This window comes from Xenia sp. Carnegie-2017, unplaced genomic scaffold (genome assembly GCF_021976095.1).
Source record: "Xenia sp. Carnegie-2017 unplaced genomic scaffold, XeniaSp_v1 HiC_scaffold_19, whole genome shotgun sequence".
NCBI classification, from domain to species: Eukaryota; Metazoa; Cnidaria; class Anthozoa; order Malacalcyonacea; family Xeniidae; genus Xenia; species Xenia sp. Carnegie-2017.
The window spans coordinates 3,607,901-3,627,981 of NW_025813481.1; the positions used below are offsets into that span (position 1 = coordinate 3,607,901).

General features: G+C 33.3%; 1 protein-coding gene and 1 long non-coding RNA gene across 2 annotated transcripts in view; both read left to right on the forward strand.

Moving 5' to 3' along the window:
* Nucleotides 1-20,081, forward strand: part of LOC124438779 — a 130,883-nt gene that overhangs the window by 96,668 nt on the left and 14,134 nt on the right. The window contains exons 15-18 of the mRNA XM_046988975.1: nt 17,514-17,600; nt 17,807-17,860; nt 18,823-18,876; nt 19,985-20,008. Of these exons, the coding sequence (XP_046844931.1) occupies nt 17,514-17,600; nt 17,807-17,860; nt 18,823-18,876; nt 19,985-20,008 (219 nt within the window). The remainder of the gene's footprint in view (nt 1-17,513; nt 17,601-17,806; nt 17,861-18,822; nt 18,877-19,984; nt 20,009-20,081) is intronic.
* LOC124437989 lies at nt 824-11,231 on the forward strand. Its single transcript, XR_006945925.1, has 11 exons — nt 824-970; nt 1,226-1,303; nt 1,455-1,572; nt 3,682-3,752; nt 4,149-4,465; nt 4,815-5,046; nt 5,594-6,129; nt 6,499-7,218; nt 7,382-7,948; nt 9,029-9,611; nt 11,205-11,231. It is a non-coding gene; the product is annotated as an uncharacterized LOC124437989 (long non-coding RNA).

A 20,081-nucleotide genomic window follows, 5' to 3' on the forward strand; every position in this document is an offset into this window, starting at 1 on the left:
CTTGTTCGATGTCATCTAAACCATGTAAAATGGCGCTGGCAATGTGGACCTTTCTTGCTATTGTTTTTTCTTGTGGTGTTAGAACAGTGGTATGGAAAGCTCTTCGGGCTTCATTTCCTGCTTGCTCAAAGGATTTTTTGCAAGATTTATCCGTTGCAATGATTGTGTATCTGTAGTACTTTCTGCGAACATCTCGGTAAATCTTGATGCGCCATCTACAGATTTTCCTTGTAAATCTTCCCCTCCTAAGTCAACAAAGCTTTGTTGTTGTGACAAGAATCCATTTGAAGATGGCTCTTCAAAATTGAGACATCGTCTTCGAACACCCTGCTTACAGCAACTTACACTGCCAAGGAGATCATTTCTTGCTATGCTTTCAAGTGTTTTTAATTTGCTGTCAAGCGAACCAAGATACGGTAGGACTTTTTATATATAAGTTAACATGCTAAGAACGCCTGCTGCTACCTTTACTGCATTTGCGCAATTTTTTGCGAAATTTCCTTCTGTAGCTAAGAGCTTGTTTTAGAAATGTCCTTACCTTCAACATGATTTTCGTCGCTACATATCATGAAAAGCGTGTATTCAAAAATTATAATTATTAGTGATCGAGCTGTATCTTACAACTAAATACAGCTATAGAAATATATTTGCATCTGTGGCTAATATAAAGGTACAGAAGAAAAAATAGTCAAGTTTTACAGACACCAGTTTCTGAGTAAATTAATTGAGTACTTTCATTACTTCATATTCATTTCATTGCTTGGTTTAATAGTTTATGAGTCTAAAGTAGACTGGGGACTAGTAACATGAATGTTGATTTTTTAAAATGGAAACATCGTTGTTAGTAGAAATATAATAAATGATTACGAAATGAACTTAAATGAAAATAGATTTATAACCATTTTTTTAATTTAAATATACGAGAAATATCATGGACCAGGACTGGCTCCTTTCCTGGTTTTGTATGAAGGTAAGCTTGAACAAAGGGAAGGTATAAGGAAGTTATCATGTGACATGATTAATGCACAGATAAAATGAAAAATGTCATGAGAATTGTGTGATATTCGCTGGTATTTGTAATTTTAAAAGTTTTGACGTCAGAAAGGTGTTACCAAGTGTCATTTGAATGCAATAGTTTCAGTCTCCTCAATCATTTATTTATCACAACATTATCCACTAAAAATGGTGACTGTATGTCATATGATGTTTTTCATGTATATTTCAGGATATATTTCTGGAAAAGAATTGGAGAAGTGTTTTAGGTTGCTCTGTTTGTGATTATATCTTTAAAGCTCAAGGAAAGGTGAATGGTTTATATGTAAATTGTTGGTGATTGACATCATACACTTGTGATGTATTGAAGACTATTTATATAGTTGATCAGTTTTAAGCATCTTACATGTGCCAATATATATTTGTCAAACAATAACTGCACTTTACTTTCTTAAATCAAGTATTTGCTAATTTCTGGTCAGTTTTCCTGAAGACATTCCTGTCATTGCAACATGATTTGGTTATTTCAACTGTATATTTTGTCATATTTCGTCATTGTTTATGTTGTTAAAAATGAAGGTTTGTGTTTAAATTTATTCATGATGAACTGATATTGCAACAATGTTTTTTTGTGGGGCAAATGTCATTGATCAAAACAGACTTTTGTCAGTTTTTGAATATGAATGCACTGCTCATGTATGTACTGTCTTCACTTTACTAAAGGCATGATATTCTTTTGTGATAAACTAGGCTGAAAGGCCATTTTACACTGGTCACGAATCTCAGGGTGTGAAATTGTGAATTAAGGTGGAAAAGTGAATCACAATTTTTGTTACAAGTTTGTTGAACTATCACCCTGAAAATGAGAAACATACCCTGTTTCTTGTTTGTGGTATGTTGTTTCATTTCATATCTTGCTGGACACTAGTCATAATACAGGATTGATGTAATTAAAAACAAACATTTCAAAATTGACAAAGTAGAACGTTTATCATAGTTCTTAAATATTCATGAAAGCATGAAAATATTTTCAAACTCATAAACACTTCATGTTACGTTTGTTTAGTTATTATAGTTCACACTTGTCATCAGTATCAGTATGTTCTACGTAATTTTGACATACTCAGTTTGGTTATGTCAATTGCACTATGCAGAAAGTCATGGAATGGTACCGAGAATGGAAAACGGCAATAGAAGTAAAGGGACTGAAAGTGAATGAGGCAAAGACGAAGGGCATGAGATGCTCGAGGCAGGTGGAGGTGAAGGACAGTGATAAATGGCCATGTGGTGTGTGTGGGAAAAGAGTTGGAGTGAATTCGATAATGTGTGGGAAATGCAGTAAGTGGGTTCATGGAAGATGTTCAGGTGTCCGTGGTGCATTGACAAGAGTAACTGATTTTGAGTGCGGGACGTGTCGAAGTGGTGGGCGAGTCGCGATTGAACGGTTTGAACTGGGTGACGTGAGTTTGGAAGGTGTATCGGAGTTTAAATATCTGGGCGATGTGTTAAATGATGGTGGAGGGTGCGAGCAAGCGGTGAGGAACAGAGTTCAAGCAGCGTGGTGGAGTTTTAGAGAGTTGTCGGGAATGTTGTGCGGAAAGTCGACTTCGTTGAAGCAGAAGGAGAATTGTACAAGGCATGTGTTAGAAGTGTTTTGGGATATGGAGCAGAGTGTTGGGCGCCGAAAGCAGAGGACCTGAGAAGATTGGCGTCGACGGAAAGGAGATGCTTAGGATGATGTGTGGTGTAACGTTGATGGATAGGATTCGAAGTGAAGACATTAGAGAAAGAGTTGGTGTTGAGTGTATCGAGAATTGGGTAAGGCGCCAGCGTTTGAGGTGGTTTGGGCATGTGGAAAGGAGGGAAGAAAGTGCTGAAATTCGTAGAACGTTGCATATGAATGTTGATGGAGTCCGCAAACGAGGTAGACCGAGAAAGAGATGGATGGATGCTGTGAACAAAGATATGAAGGCAATGGGTATAACGAGAGATAGAGACGTTTGGCGTGGAAAAATTCATGGTCAACCAGTCAACCATTCACCAGTCAACCCCCCCTGGCGGGGATTAATACTGGCCGGTATACAAATGTTGTTTGTTTGTTTGTTGACTATGCACCATCTTTGTCTGAATGTTTGAAACTTTGTCGACTCTGTTTGCTTTGACTTTAAAGCATTTTACTGCGACAGGGAGACACAAGAACAGGCAAATTTTTTCCAGTTCTAAAAATCAAGAAAAAAGGCACGACTTCTTACAGTTTTCATCCAGTAGATCTAAATAAGAAGTTAAGATGAAAATAATAAAATTAAAATTATAGCGTATTGATGAGATTTAAAAACTTAGGTAAAATGTAAACTTATTTAGCTTTTTGTATTTACCGCGCGTTTAGTGCTTCACAAGTGGTCGAAAGTGATTTTAGGAACTGCGACATGTCAATACATATCGTCATGATTAGAGTATAAAAATTAAGTACTGGGTGATTCTGCCGTCACTTGTGCGACATTTACACTGTGATTCTATAGTTATTTCCGAATTAAAGCTTAGACAAAAATGAATGCATTACAAATTAATACATTGTGGTAAATGTTTGGCTTTTAATATTCATGTACATTTTATATGTTGGTGATATTAGCCAAATCATATCTGAATGTAAATTTAAGAACCTCAAAATAGAAATAATTTCTTTTGCAGACAATTTTCAAGGAAAAAGCCTTAACATGGTGAACATAAATATCAAAAAACAGACTTATGAAATATCTCGGGTAGGATGCATTTGTTGTTAAATTCTGTGAAATTAAAGGTGATTTGATGTGCATTGAGACAGACACTGATAATGAAGATATCAGTCACTATAGAAGATTTTATTATTGTCGTTGGCTCCATCAATGCAGCAATCTTTACTCAATAAAACCCATGTTGCGAATCGTAAAGGTGGAAAAATTTCATTTTAGGCCATATAGGCTGTTGAAAGTTCGTTTTCTTTAAATAAAATTTGATGAATATTTGCGATTATGATAGAAAAAATCTACAACACAAACTTTAAGATGCTCGAAGTTACTTTACAACTGTAGTACTTAACCATCACTTAGTTTATATTTATGTTGATAACGTAAATGTTTTACATTATTTCTCAGCTTAAAATTTATCGTTTCGTGTAGGTGACGTAGCTAATTCTATTTTCCCGATGACGTTTTTAACGAGGACCATGTTGTGAAATGGAAGTCTAACCTAGAGTTTCATGAAAACAAAAAAAACAGGAAAGCAATGATGGCAACGTTGATGATAATTATGGAGGATATGTGAATTTAAGGACCAATGTTCCATGACTTAAAGAAAGAGTTTACAGCCAATAAACACACTGGTGAGAAGGTGTACTATGTTGGTCAACATGGTTATGATGTGTTAAATGTTCAAAACCAACAACTGTTCTTACTGTGAAAACTTTTGATCTACTAAGAAAGTCAAACTTTTACAGGTCAGTACTTGTACATCAAACTTTAAACATTAAACAAGACTTTTTTAAATTCTTATTTTTATGTGAAAATATTCCACCGTTCGGCGTAAACTTTTTTTTTCCTTAACGAATGAAATATGCAATGATTTCATTGTCTATTAACGATTACTATCGTTAATAATCTAGTCTCGTAGTTTCGTACTGCGTATGTATGAAATGACTTTCCATTTTTCTTGCCGGTGTCCGAAGCCTAATCTGTGAGTCTGCAAATCTAAACCTTTAATTCAAATATGGAAAACTTTTACAAAAATGTATCAAAAAATGTTTCGTTTCGAATCCGCAAATTTCGTGTTTCTATCCACTTTTCTAGAACATGGATGAATGTACAATATTGCAAAGAATATGGTTACTTTCACATTTTGAAGACTGGAAAAAGGATGTCTTTTCTATGTCAATATTTACTTGTTGAACTGAGTCTCCAGAATGACTCACGGAATAATAAAAGAAGAATTTAAGATCTGTTTCCGCTTGCCATTGCTATTGGTTTATCTGTTTTTCAAACTTTAATGGTGGTTTATTAGAGCGAATTATTTTTTCGAGAGGTAAGTTGTTAACACAATTTTGTTTAAGATTCTGTAGAAAATAATGAAAACTGCAGTCTATATTACACCGACTGAAAATGGTGGTCACATCCCAAATATTTGGCAATTGCTACCAACTCTATAATTACCGTTATCGTAACTGCGTAAAAGCACTATTGATAAAGCACATTTAATAAAAACGACAATTTTTTTTTTAAATAAACATGTTTCAACATCTCATGATGCCATCTTCAGTATATACTCTTTCTCATATACTGAAGATGGCATCATGAGATGTTGAAACATGTTTATTTTAAAAAAACTTGTCGTATTAATTACCGTTATCACTTCGCTTGATTTCCTTTTTCTACAAACATTTTCAATGTTTCAATTCAAGCTTTGTCTTCTTAAATTCGATGCAAAGGATGGAAAAGAGTCTGCTTAAGGAGGCATGTACAGTAAAACTTTTACTAAAATTATGAGAGAAAATACTTTGGACGAAATTGTTAGTGGTGCAAACAAGGTGAAGTTGAATATAACGTAAAAACAGACAAAGTTCTTATTTTAGGCTTAGAAGATCTTGGGTCTGTTGAAGAGAGTAATGTTGGCAATAGAAACAGGTTACAAATGTCTCGTGAAACCCTTCAAAATGCTGGTGTATCAGCGAATGAAACTCGTGAATCTAAAGAGTCGTTTAGATGACGTGATCCGTGTTTCCCACGAGAGTCGTTGAAATAACGAGAGACGAGTTGCTCTTGTTGTTGAAAAATGGAAGTCTTCGGAGTTTTATGAAAACAGAAAAAGAAAGTTGTTATTTCAATGTTAACGATAAACATGGAGAATGTGTGAAGTTAAAGGCCGATGCCCCACTAAGTACAGAGAGGTTACAGCCAATCAACGTGTCTTCCAAGAAGACAACCACAATGACGTCACGTAGTATGGCGTCACATGACAACCGTTTAAGAAACATGATTCCAGTGATTCAGTGAGAAATTATACCAACATGGGCTACAGTCAATATGGCGATGATATGTCTAATGTTCATCAATAACCTATTGTTGTTGTGAGAATATTTGATCATCCAGGAAAGTCGTACTCTTACAGGTCAGTTGTACTACTACAGAGCACTTATACTATTACAGCTTGGTTGCAGTACAAGTTACTGACTTGAATTCAACTGCACACGTAATCCTACTCTGTTATTTATTCACCTCCAATGGCTTACTATGCTTAATTTTATCAAACACACACGTTGTCTTTCAGGGATGTATTGCTATCGCTAATTGAGGGGGGGGGGCTCTTATTCATATATGCATGTTATAAATCCGTAGATAACAATACATTTCAAAATATATTATTTCAGCATATCATGAATATATGAATAAGAGCCCTTCTAATTAGCGATAGCAATACATCCCTGTTGTCTTTTCCTTTGGTTTTTAAAGTTTCTAAAATTACCATTGCTCTTTGTAGACAAAGGAGATCATTGCCAAGAAATCACTCAAGACTGAACTACAAAAAATCTTTTAAATCTTCGACGACTCGCAGACGAAAACCTTTACCATCTGCCTGGACAATAAACCTTCGAAATTCGCCGTCAAGACATGAAAATTATGAAGATGTTCACTCTTATTACTTACCACCTAGAAGAAAAGCCAAATATCAAGTCTCAACTCGTACACGAGATTACATGAATCACGAAATGAAAGTTTGTGAAGATAAAAGTCGTGGCTCTGGTAATAATAAAAGATACATAGTTGAAAACCGTCCAAAACTATCCCATGCTAAAAATGCTAAAACCTCGACTTATTACAAAACTTCTGGTCGATCACAACTCTGCTCACATTCAGATGCGTCAGAAGTAGATTATAATCATCGCCTGTCCTTCAAGACCAAATTAAGGATCAAAATTTTCAGGCAATTTATTCCGACAAAAAGTGGGAAGGGAAATCACATGAGCCAAAAATCATGTCCATTGTCAGTGGCAGTGAGTTTTCTGAATTCTTACCCACTCCTCCACGGCCAAGCGACAGCTAATCAGATATTTCTACGGATGGATATTCCCGTGGTAGTTATAAATCATTTAAAAACAAACTTGAAAGAAACGTTAAAGAAAACAGGGAGGTTGTTGTTGAAGACAGAAGTCAATCAGATCAAGAAAAACATAATGAATCATTTGAAGAAACTTTAGAGGTATTTCTATCTAATATAAAGTAAATGTATTTGATGTTTTATTTGTTTGTCCTTGCACTGCTATAGGTCTATTCTATTTACTTAACTTAAGTTTCAAAAATCTTTCACATCTTTGCTTTAGATTGTCTTCTTTCGTACAACATTTTCTATTTTCTATAAACAGCGTTTACGAAATGGTGAGACGTGTGAGAGGAATGGAAACGAAAGTAGAAAAAACGTCGGTTCATTTAATAAAGAGACGAGCAGCTCATCGTGGACTCATAATGACAGCGGTTTTAGAAAGAAGCATTATGTGCCAATAAATGGTGTTAAAGTCCTACCACCAGAACCAGTTTTTATTCAGTTTAAAAGTAGCGATGAGGAGAAAAAAAATTAAAGTTGAATGATTTATTAACCAGCTATTTTAGACTTATAAATGATTCACTTTATATGGGGAATTTACTATCTATGTAATAACTTTCTATTTATTTTTCATACATTTGAAGGACATTTAAATCCACAAATTATTCATTCTCCCCCCTCCCCCCATGGATAACATAAAGCATTTTTTCAAAAAAATGTACTTCCTACTGTTATTTTGAAATTTCTACATTGTTAAAATAATCTTTTTTATGACGACATTGCAAACAAGGCCTTATTATTGATGTTTCTTACCTGACGGAAAATGTTATAGAAATACACTTGTTGAAATACCTATTGGAAACTGTGATTGGAGATCAGTGGTTTATCTGTAAGTGTACCAGACTTTGTTATATTGTATTCTTACATAATTAAAGACTGACATTCTTTAAAAATACTTAAGTTTGTGATTTCTTTTAGGGTGTATATATTAACAACGTTAGGAAAATTATATTGCGTCAGACCTTAATATATCAAACATTATTCTGTATATCAAACATTATCTGGATTTTCCAGCATTTGAATTAAATTAGTCCCTTCAAGTGAGCATTCCATTACCTATATTCGGGGGGGAAGCGCATATTTTCAGTCTTCTCTATGTTTTAAAGAGTAGCTATAGTCTTCTGATTTTCAGGCGCCAGAAACTCGCCTTTCACACCTTTGCATGAAAACAAAGGAGTTCGGTTTAGCAAGGAAGACTTTTTGGAACATTTCATGGAGATACAATTGCTTAATTTTGCATCTCATTCCAGTCGTTTCTAACCCTTTAGGAATATATAATTTGGTCGTGCCGGCCTGAGTGAGCACGACTAAAAACAGGCGAAAGACGTTGCTTGTGCTTTTAGGGCATTGATTAAGGCAGGCATCGGGCTAAAACACAAGTATAGTGTGTGCAACATGACGTATTGCAAAATGCAAAGGACGCATTAAAAAAAATTTTGTTTTTGCTTACATTCGTTAAGATTGTAAGCAAATATTGAAATTTCAGTGCAACAAAAAAACCTTAGTTTAAAAAATGATTGGTCGGGCAAAGCACGACCTCTAGCTACGCCACTGATAGCCAAGTATTCACGCAACAAAATTGAAAAGAAGGTGCACGAGTGGGGGCAACAGAAATCGTTTTCTAAGCCATTTTTTAATGCATAGAATACGGACTAGTACTTCCTACTGTTATGTTGAAGTTTCTACATTGTTAAAATAATCTTTTTATGACGACATTGCAAACAAGGCGTTATTTTTATTTTGCTACCCTGACGGAAGAGACCTTCGTATAGTTATGTGTCACGTGAATTTATTTGTTCAAATGAAGTGGATTTGATGTTTATTTTATTTGCCACTGCTTGGTCTATTGCATTCAATCAGCATATCCAAATTAATAATTTTTCTCGTAATACTTTTTTATTTTCTACAGATATGAAACGTTTCATAATTTGTTAATAAACAAGCGTTTACAAAGCGATTGCAAGAACGAGCAAGAAAGCATAGAGAAAATGAATGATCATTTATCTTCTATAAGAGCTCACCATTGACTCATATTGGCAGCGGTTTTCGTATAATAGATCATATGGCTAAAATATGGTGAAAAATGCGATAAAGAGAAAGTAAATTCCAGTTTAATGGTTTAGAAAATGAAATATTTAGCTTTTCTATTTCGCTGTTTGAACGAAATTTATGGTGATGTATGTGATGAATAACCGACTGTTTTTTTGTGTTTCCTCTAATGTATTTGCTTATGTCTCACACCAAAGTCATTTTCGAAAGCATTCGCGTGTAAAATTTAATCTACGTCCTTTCAAAACTCCTCCAATCACCGCCACCAAGGGTCGCCAGGTCACTATATCTTGCTGTGATCTTCTCAAATTTAGAAAATTTATGTAGATATGAGAACTTGCAAAACAAGTCATTCTTGTTGTTTTGATGCTTGTAGTCAGACGGTAGTAAAAACGGTGAAGAAGTCAATAGTGTTGAATTACCTGAAGACCGAAGATTTTTTTGTAAGTTTTTCAGACTTAGTTGCATTGTACTCTCATCAATAGTCAATATTAAAAACCGAAATGCTTTAAAACGTAAGGTTGAAGTTTTTGGATTTTTTCATTCATTAGAAAATTCATTGTGTCAGAAGTTAAATTTGATCACATAAAACCTGTCTTTCTTCCTTATTTATATGTCTATTTTCCGAGTACAAATCTTCAGATTATATTTTTAACAGGATAGTTCTTTGCAACTCACCGGAATCAAAGTGAAGATTATTTAGGCAATAACAATTCAAACTAAAACCATTTCATAATAATTGGTGTATTTCTTGTACAGCTTTTATTCTCTAGTCAAATGCAGAATTTCGATTTCCATAAAACAAGGCAATAACATAGGTTTTTACTTTAATAACGTGTATTCATGACAGAAGTGGTATGATATACGTGGCAGGAAGAGCACACGCAAGCAAATTTTCTTATGAAAAAGAATATGCTTGGAAATGACTTCAATACTTAGAGTTATAGGTTGATAAGCTTATATCATAAAGGTGAAGCACCTTATTGATGAGAATTAGAAGAATCAACCTTTTGAGATAGTTTATCATTAACCAATTATCTATGCTGCATTACTGCAATCTCGAATAGATTAAATGCAACTTTTATCAAATGTATATCTTTGAAGCTTCCAAAGATTTAATCATGAGCTTTTCCGTATACTATCTAACTAAGGCCAACGGATTATAAGAATTTGATTCTTGGTGCGTCTTGTGATTCTCTTTGACACAGATTCATCGCGCTGTAGACCTGAACTTTAGGGTTTATAATAAGTTTGTCATGTAAGTTGCAATTTACAATGCATTTTGACTTGTGGGTACCTCCGTATTTGGAAATTACATACGAGTTAAGATTGGACTGCACCGAGGGCTTTGTACTACAAGACATTTTAAAATTTTTTGATCCTGGTCAACCTCATATACCTCTATATTAAAAAAATTTAGGCTTTTATTTTGTTGTTTGGTTTTCTTTCCTAGAAAAATCATTATTTACTACAAATTCATGAATAAAACGCTGAGGATTTTTCAAAGCACGTTTCGGTATTGACGCATCTTTGTTTATGCATGCGCAATTTTGCTCAAATATGTATTAGACACGAGTTAGAGCAAATGTCCCAATTTAAATATATATTTATGTATTTAAACTGGGACACATTCGTAGTTTCATTGAATTTTCACGATCTTCTCCAAACTCATCGAAGTTCTATGTACAAATCCTCCGATGATACGTATAACAGTGAACAAATTTATTGGGAAAAATAAAAAATATATAAATGCGATAACTATACAGTAATTCCATGGAATTGGGAGTTTTTTTGTTGCGTTTTTAAACACAAGTAAGGTTACGGATATCGTTTGGACTAAATCTCGTTGATAACAAGTTTTCAAGATTGTCTATGACGTGTGAAGAGACCTTCATATAGTTATGCGTCACGTGAACTTATTTGTTGGAATGAAGTAGATTTGATGTTTATTTTATTTGCCACTGCTTGGTCTATTGCATTCAATCAGCATATCCAAATTAATAATTTTTCTCGTAATATTTTTTTATTTTCTACAGATATGAAACGTTTAATAATTTGTTAATATACAAGCGTTTACACAACTATTGCAAGAGCGAGTAAGAAAGCATAGAGAAAATGAATGATCATTTATCTTCTATAAGAGCTCACCATTGACTCATATTGGCAGCGGTTTTCGTATAATAGATCATATGGTTAAAATATGATAAAAAATGCCATAAAGAGAAGTAAATTCCAGTTTAATGGTTTAGAAAATGAAATATTTAGCTTTTCTATTTCGCTGTTTAAACGAAATTTATGGTGATGTATGTGATGAATAACCGACTGTTTTTTTGTGTTTCCTCTAATGTATTTGCTTATGTCTCACACCAAAGTCATTTTCGAAAGCATTCGCGTGTAAAATTTAATCTACGCCTTTCAAAACTCCTCCAATCTCCGCCACCAAGGGTCGCCAGGTCACTATATCTTGCTGTGATCTTTTCAAATTGAGAAAATTTATGTAGGTATGAGGACTTGCAAAACAAGTCATTCTTGTTGTTTTGATGCTTGTAGTCAGACGGTAGTAAAACGGTGAAGAAGTCAATAGTGTTGAATTACTTGAAGACCGAAGATTTTTGTAAGTTTTTCAGACTTAGTTGTATTGTACTCTCATCAATAGTCAATATTAAAACCGAAACGCTTTAAAACGTAAGGTTGAAGTTTTTTGATTTTTTCATTCATTAGACAATTCATTGTGTCAGAAGTTAAATTTGATCACATAAAACCTGTCTTTCTTCCTTATTTATATGTCTATTTTCCGAGTACAAATCTTCAGATTATATTTTTAACAGGATAGTTCTTTGCAACTCACCGGAATCAAAGTGAAGATTATTTAGGCAATAACAATTCAAACTAAAACCATTTCATAATAATTGGTGTATTTCTTGTACAGCTTTTATTCTCTAGTCAAATGCAGAATTTCGATTTCCATAAAACAAGGCAATAACATAGGTTTTTACTTTAATAACGTGTATTCATGACAGAAGTGGTATGATATACGTGGCAGGAAGAGCACACGCAAGCAAATTTTCTTATGAAAATGAATATGCTTGGAAATGACTTCAATACTTAGAGTTATAGGTTGATAAGCTTATATCATAAAGGTGAAGCACCTTATTGATGAGAATTAGAAGAATCAACCTTTTGAGATAGTTTATCATTAACCAATTATCTATGCTGCATTACTGCAATCTCGAATAGATTAAATGCAACTTTTATCAAATGTATATCTTTTGAAGCTTCCAAAGATTTAATCATGAGCTTTTTCTGTACACTATCTAACTAAGGCCAACGGATTATTAGAATTTGATTCTTGATGCGTCTTGTGATTCTCTTTTGACACAGATTCATCGCGCTGTAGACCTGAACTTTAGGGTTTATAATAAGTTTGTCATGTAAGTTGCAATTTACAATGCATTTTGACTTGTGGGTACCTCCGTATTTGGAAATTACATACGAGTTAAGATTGGACTGCACCGAGGGCTTTGTACTACAAGACATTTTAAAATTTTTTGATCCTGGTCAACCTCATATACCTCTATATTAAAAAAATTTAGGCTTTTATTTTGTTGTTTGGTTTTCTTTCCTAGAAAAATCATTATTTACTACAAATTCATGAATAAAATGCTGAGGATTTTTCAAAGCACGTTTCGGTATTGACGCATCTTTGTTTATGCATGCGCAATTTTGCTCAAATATGTATTAGACACGAGTTAGAGCAAATGTCCCAATTTAAATATATTAATCTACGACTATGTGCAACAGTATGCAAGACAGGTATTCGAAATAGTTTGATGGTTCTGATCTGACGAGAACAAAAATAGTAAAGAAATCAAAATTCGTGACACCGTTAACTTAAGGAACGTCACATTGATTGTAAATTTTCCAGTCTTTGGTGTATTGTTTTCTTCTTCGCGTGTTTCAACACCTGTGTATAAAAATACTAGGAAAAAAGATGCTTAAAAGAAATCAGGCGGAAAGTTTTTAATGCAAAATATTTTATTCAATTTCACGTTGTCCCATCTTGCATTGTCTTTATATGATAAATAATATATTGTAGCTATAAGAAGTTTACAGAGTTGGAAGAATTAAGTATTGTCTTGATGCGTGACTTTCGTGACTGTGGGAGGGGGGGTTTGCAGCGTGTAATTACCGACAAAGACGTGGTTGGTGTATATATCTTGATAAATACTTTGCATGACGTGACAAAAGTTAGTCGTTCCAGACTTTTCCTGCGACTGACAAGCTCCATAAAAAGGAGCGTTTTGCCTACTTTAAACAGCCTTAAAATGGAGCGATTTGAGAAACTTAAAAACTTTTTTTACTGATACGGTGGAAATCACTGCTAAATTCAATGTTGCTCAAATGGGCACTTGAATCATTGAGTTCTATAATAACTGGAGCGGCTAAGTGGACTGGGAACTGTTGTAAAAAACATGGCGGCCAACGGACGTATTTCCGCTGAAATGATCGCTTTGCAGAAAAATAATATACTCGACCTCCCCCTGGTGTCTATAGTAAATTATAAAGAATTTTCAAAACAAACACGATATCACAGAATATGGATATCGTTAGTTCCATAATCTGTGACGATTCTTTTTGGCATTTCTTTATAATGCCAACACTTCAATCGTTCAATTGTTGGATGTCGTAGTTTCCACAAAAAGGAACATATCGCTTCTCACAGGTGAGGTAGTTGTTTGTTTTGTTAGTCCGTCAACGATTGAAAAGCAATTATACATGCACTTGAAAAGCCATAAAATACATATTAAAGATCGTATTTTTTAAGACTGACTTGAACGCCAAATATACTGATGTTTTCCTGTTTATAAAACTCTGTATACTTGTAAAATTCTTATAAAATTCTGTATACTTTTCTGTCATTTGTTAATGCATGAAATCGTAAATTTACCCATCTATTTGCAAAATAGTTTCCCTAAAGCAAAAGACACTGCACACATTTTGCTCTGTATCAAAATGTGATCTGGTATCAAAAGAAATGATCAGCCCAACGGTACCCATGATTTGGAGCAGAGCTTGTTATGTTCTATTTGCTGACAACATGCAGGGAAGATCAAGGAGTAAAGATGACTGGAAGATGTTATTGACCAGGCAGAGTCTTAAAAATGATAATGCTGTAAAGATAATTGATTTATTGTCTGCCCTATCCAGAGTTATTTAATTTGATTGTGGTCAAATTCTATGGATGGAGACAATGGATTCACTAAGGATGCCTTGAATGCTTTGAAGTTAAAGTTCATGATCCAAAGAAAGATGGCAAGAAGGTTGTGTGTGTTTTGATGCTTAATGAAATGTCAATTCACAAACATGTAAAATGGAAGGCCATAAAGTTTGTGTCTATGTAAACATTTGTACTGAGATTGATGATGACTCGATGCAGATGTGAAGCTTCAAACTGTATAAGCCATTGGGTTTTATGTAACTTAATGTTTAAATCATGTCATATCTTTATCAAAATATTTTAGTTGAGTGTTGTTTGAATGTTACTAATATCTAATGCACTATAATGAAGCATTAAAGATTCAGTGATGAAACCTTTAAAGTTACTGTACTGTATATTTCTTATATATTTCTTATATTTCTTCAAGAAAAATTTGAGCTTATTTACCTATTAGAGTACAGAATGGAGATTTATCATATGCATTATTGCTGCTTTTTAAAGAAAAGTTTTCACTTTTCAAAGCTTTTCTACAAATTTTTGCTTCTTATTTCTTATCATGAGATTGATGATATAGAGGTAATATAATCCAATAACTTTCTAATTTCTAAAAGCTTTTAAGCTTCTAGCATAAAAGTACACTATAGGAATGTAATTCATTTGGTTTTATTGCCTTGCTATGACATATCTACTTGCACTTCATCATTCTTGTATGAACAAAACACCAGATGTGGATACTCAGAGAACAAAATGCACTACCAACTGCTTATGAAATTTATTATTGAGGTGAAAACTGTGTTAATCATTCAAATTATAGTGCACTTATATTGCAAATATAGGAAAAACAAAACAAAGTGAAAAAGAAAGGTAGAAGTATTAAAACTACAAATGAATTATAAACACCATTGGAAGCATAAGTGTTTTGATGATTATTTGTATTTTGCCCAATTCATATATCAATACAACAAAATCAAAATGTGCTACAACTTCACAAGTATTTGATGCAGTTGCACTTCAGAACATCACAAAAAGGTTACTTAAAGTAATTTCTACACAATATTGTTTGTTTTATTTACCAAACCTATGCAGACTTGAGTCTTTTTGAAATTTCATATGAAACTCAATTACAGAAAATCCGTAAATATCCAGAGATTTAATATGTACTTTTTTAAAGAAACAAGTAAAAATCCTACAATTGTGGCGAAAAAAGCCATTGCCCATTGCATGAAAAGAAGCAAAATAGCAATGATAACAAATAAGCTGACTCTCTCGTGAACCGTGGAGATGAACTATGATATACTTTTTTGTATAGACTAAAGAGTTTAATCGATCAAACAAGTTTGACGCTGGTAAGAAAACGACGCACATCTGCATTCATACATGTGTAGCCGATATATAGGTCTTTCGTCGATAGTTATAAATGCATCCTCGTAGCAGCAGATAACTGACAACCACAGTTGACTCGCTGTTATGAATTTAAGGTTTTTACCTTGATTTTCAACAAAAAATTGCTTGCCGAATCCCAAATACACACATACATTTTCCTCACTCTTGCCTCAGGAGGGAGTGGGAAATTGTGAAATTTTCGGAAAAGCGGTCAATTTCGGTAAATCTCAGCGGCAACGGACGAAATCCGCCATGTTTTTTACAACATCAGATATCTAAGGCCGCGCTTGAGATAGCCGCTCCAGTTATTATAGAACTCAATGACTTGAATGAATTAATTAACTTACGAAACTTATCGGGGGGGTGTTAAAACATTCATTATCGAGAATTGATTTACCTTTAATTTGCAAAATTGCCCTATCTTTAACCTATTGGTATATAACACCCTACACACACTATACATACATGTTAGTCAGATCTCTCATTTGCTTGCTCTAAACTTCCCTAAATGAATTTCCTCTATTGTAATTTTGAAACTAAAGAGTGGACTAAATAAAGCTCATTATTTTGCCTTATATAGTTAAGCAGTTTAACTTTGATGTTTGGCGCAAAAAAATACGTACAATAAAGAAACGTTTGCTGTTCACATAAAGAACATTGGAGAACTTTACATAAATTTTTGCGTGACTACTAGAAGAGATCTAGCTTTCACGGTTCCAGCAGTTATGGGGATCTTGGAAGAAGCGAATTCTTCTATGAATAATGGCGATTATGAAACGGCTATTGAACATTACAATAATTGTGTAAAAGTTGCAGACGAGAACAGCATCAAAATGATGGCATTATTTGGTCTTGGTAATGCTTACACACTCTCTGATAAAGGGGAGGAAGCAATAAACTGCTTTAATGATTGCTTGAATCTTTCTTCTGAACTGGAAATTAAATATTTTCAACATCAAATATACCTCGGGTTGGGGAGTATCCATTGTACCACTAAAAGATTGGAGAATGGTATTAAGAAATATGAAATGGCCTGTCTCTGTCATGTTGCATTGGGAGGATTGAATAAATTGCTTGAAAATTATGAGAAATCTTTGGAGCATTATAAAAACGGATTCTCTTTTATTGATTGTGAACACCAAGAAGAAGAAATGCAACCTCGACAACGGAAAGAAAATCAACAAGGAAATCAACAAGAGCAAAATAAACGGCGTGAACGATCGCGACGACCAAGAAAAGTTGGTGGTATTAACGTTGGTAAAGATTTTTTGAATAACTTGAAGAACATGTCAATTGTTACTTCAGATGGAATTTTCAGTGGAGTGTTGGCTGTTTTATGGGAATTAGCAGAATTGTTTGATAAACTTGAGCAATATAGGGAAGCAGCAGATATTTATGAACTGTATCTGAAGATTGTCACAGAAGATGAAGATATAGAAAAACAAGAGAACGCTATGGAATATCTGATACAAATATACGAAGAAGAAGGACGTGATTTCTTAAAGGATTCAATGACAACGAGATTACAAGAATTTCGTGAGAAAAAAAAGAACCAAGGTAGAAAATGCACATGAATTCAGATTAATTAAGAGACAAATTTGCTAACTAACAAATACTATAAATTTGCTAACTAACAAATACTATAAATCTAATTTGAAATTCACGTAAAACTTGTTCGCCGTGTTCAATGTTTAGCATGAATTCAATGTGCATTTTCAGTGTAATGTAATACATTAAATTCCAGCTTCTTACGAAAAGATATCTTTGCCATCTCCCATGAGTGACAACGACTATGACGACATTGACAAAACTCATTCTACAGCCGTACTTGGTAAGAAATTGTATTTTGTTAGGAATCATTTGCACAAACATCTTTACATTCCCTTTAAATATCAGACACAAACAATTAAGAATCGTTTATATCATGCGTATCATTCATACGTTTGTAAAGGGTTAGATAAAAGAGTTTTAGAATTTGTCATCATACTGTAATGTTATTTAACTGCATTGCAAGAAATTACTGTTATTATCTATTAGATGATAATAACAGTAAAGTCATTACTGGTGTTTCGCCTTCCACATCAAAACCTGGTAAGCAAAAGAATTTTTTTCACCAAACATTTGCTGTCCAAACATTTCCATGTTTTTCAACGCTAAATACAAACAATAATTTATAACCTAATAAATTAATTTTAAAAGGTATCGTTATATGTAGCCAACTAAAATCTTTTAATTCAAAAATAATGCAAATGTTGTGGATCAAAATCATATGAAAATTTTAAACTTTGTAAACATAGAAATTTGATCAATACGTATAGAAAGTGAAAACTGGCTATGATGCTAAAAGTGAAATGTGAAAACCATCATGATCAACGTGTCAGTTACATGTATACGTTACACGTACACAAATGAACTTAAATAAAGTATTGTTGAAAACATCATTTTAAAACATATTATTCCATTATTGATAACAAATAAAAGCCAATAATTATGTTTACGAATACATTGTTTCATTTAGCGTTTAGGTAGTAGCTAGATGCCTTGATGTTGGATCTAAGTTATCCGTTTCCTTTAACTTTTTTGTGTGACAGATAACTGTTTCAAGAGATATTTATGATGTGTTATGAAAAAGTAAATTATTAGTTTTACGGAAAAACTTGCAATAAAACCCACGTTGTTATTTTTCCACCCAAAAGATTAGAAACCACAAAGTAAGGTAGTTCAACTCACTAGTTCAACTCTCTCTTTGCAAACACACGATATTATTATAACCATGCATGTAATATTTGCAAGACCGAATAACATACAATAAATGGTTACGTAACTGCAAATTCTATATAAATTATGGCTCGCTGAAAGGTTTGAGGGGGAGTGTTTTACGTCATGGGATCAACTTTATTGTCTCTTTATTGGATCAAATATCCCAAAATTATAGTGAGACCGACATTTTTCGTCTTTTATCCGTTTGTGGACCTACATTTTATTCATATTTGACAAAAGCTGGGTAGTGTAACATGTGATATACACGTTTATTTTCTTTATGATGTGTTTAGATGCAGATGATAATTTGGATGAACACTTTTCGATGAACACAAGCTTTTCAGAAGGTAACCTTAAAAACATTAGGTTCTTTAATTCTCCGAACTCTTTTCACCTCGACAGATGCTTTAATCTTTGATTTTTCAAACTCAAAGTTTCCTCATTTAAAGGGAACTGTCCTGCATATTTACATAAGATCATTACACTATAATATTTGCTTAAGTTCGTTAAAAGTATGCAAAGCCGATGTGGGCAGCAAAAAATTAAAATGCATGCCAAAAAATGTTCTTTATGAAAATGCTCTTTGTGACTTAGATATTGGTGTGAGTCGTTGAAAAAATAACAAGCTTTGTTTACAAAATTTCAGCGTTTCGACAGATTGCTATTTTTGACTAATTCCGTTATAATGGTGCAAAATAATAAATTTTAAAAGGTTTACTCATTCCTATACTCTCACCATTTTACGACAATGAGATACTCAAATGTAAATCGAATGCAAAACATAAATATAAACTTTGTGCTAGGGATTAATGATGGTTGTCTTACTGCAGAAAAGAGTGTGGATGAAGGATACCTTCGTGAATGATTGTTTATATATCCGTGTTTATAAACCTGCAACATTCTTAATAAATCAAAGCGTTCTCAACTTTCACTGTGTTGCAACTAAAATAATTTTTTGCTATTGCGCTTGCACACGACGATAATAAAGTTTTTGTTTTCAAAATTTATTGTACAAACTATATGCTTGTCTACAATAACCTTAAAAATATAATGATAGCTATATACAAAAATACTTTTATTTGTTTCTACGTATTTCATCATTACTCATGTGACGACCTTTTTTCTTGACCAATGGATATTTTCCTCGTAATCAATGCAGAAACAAACATGTTATTGTTGAAGGGAAAAACCAATCAAAAATACTTTCTATACTGGAAAATTGTAATTTGTGGTTCTGTAATTTTTATATTTTCTTATATTTATAGTCGGTGTGATGTTATGTTGTAACCAAATGTTAAAATAAGCCCATACATTAACATTGTTCATAGTTCATGATAAAGAGCCCATTAAATTGTTTTGTTGTGTTATAAATAAAACAAAAAATGCTCTAGTTGCTTGTCAATATAACTATATAATATTTTAATATTATTTTATTATTTATTTTTCATAATGCAGAAGAGGGAAAACAACGTTTGGAAGGTTGGTATAACGAATTATTTTCAGTTTCGTATAGGATTATGATTAATTTTTTACTGCTCTCAATTGCTTGAGT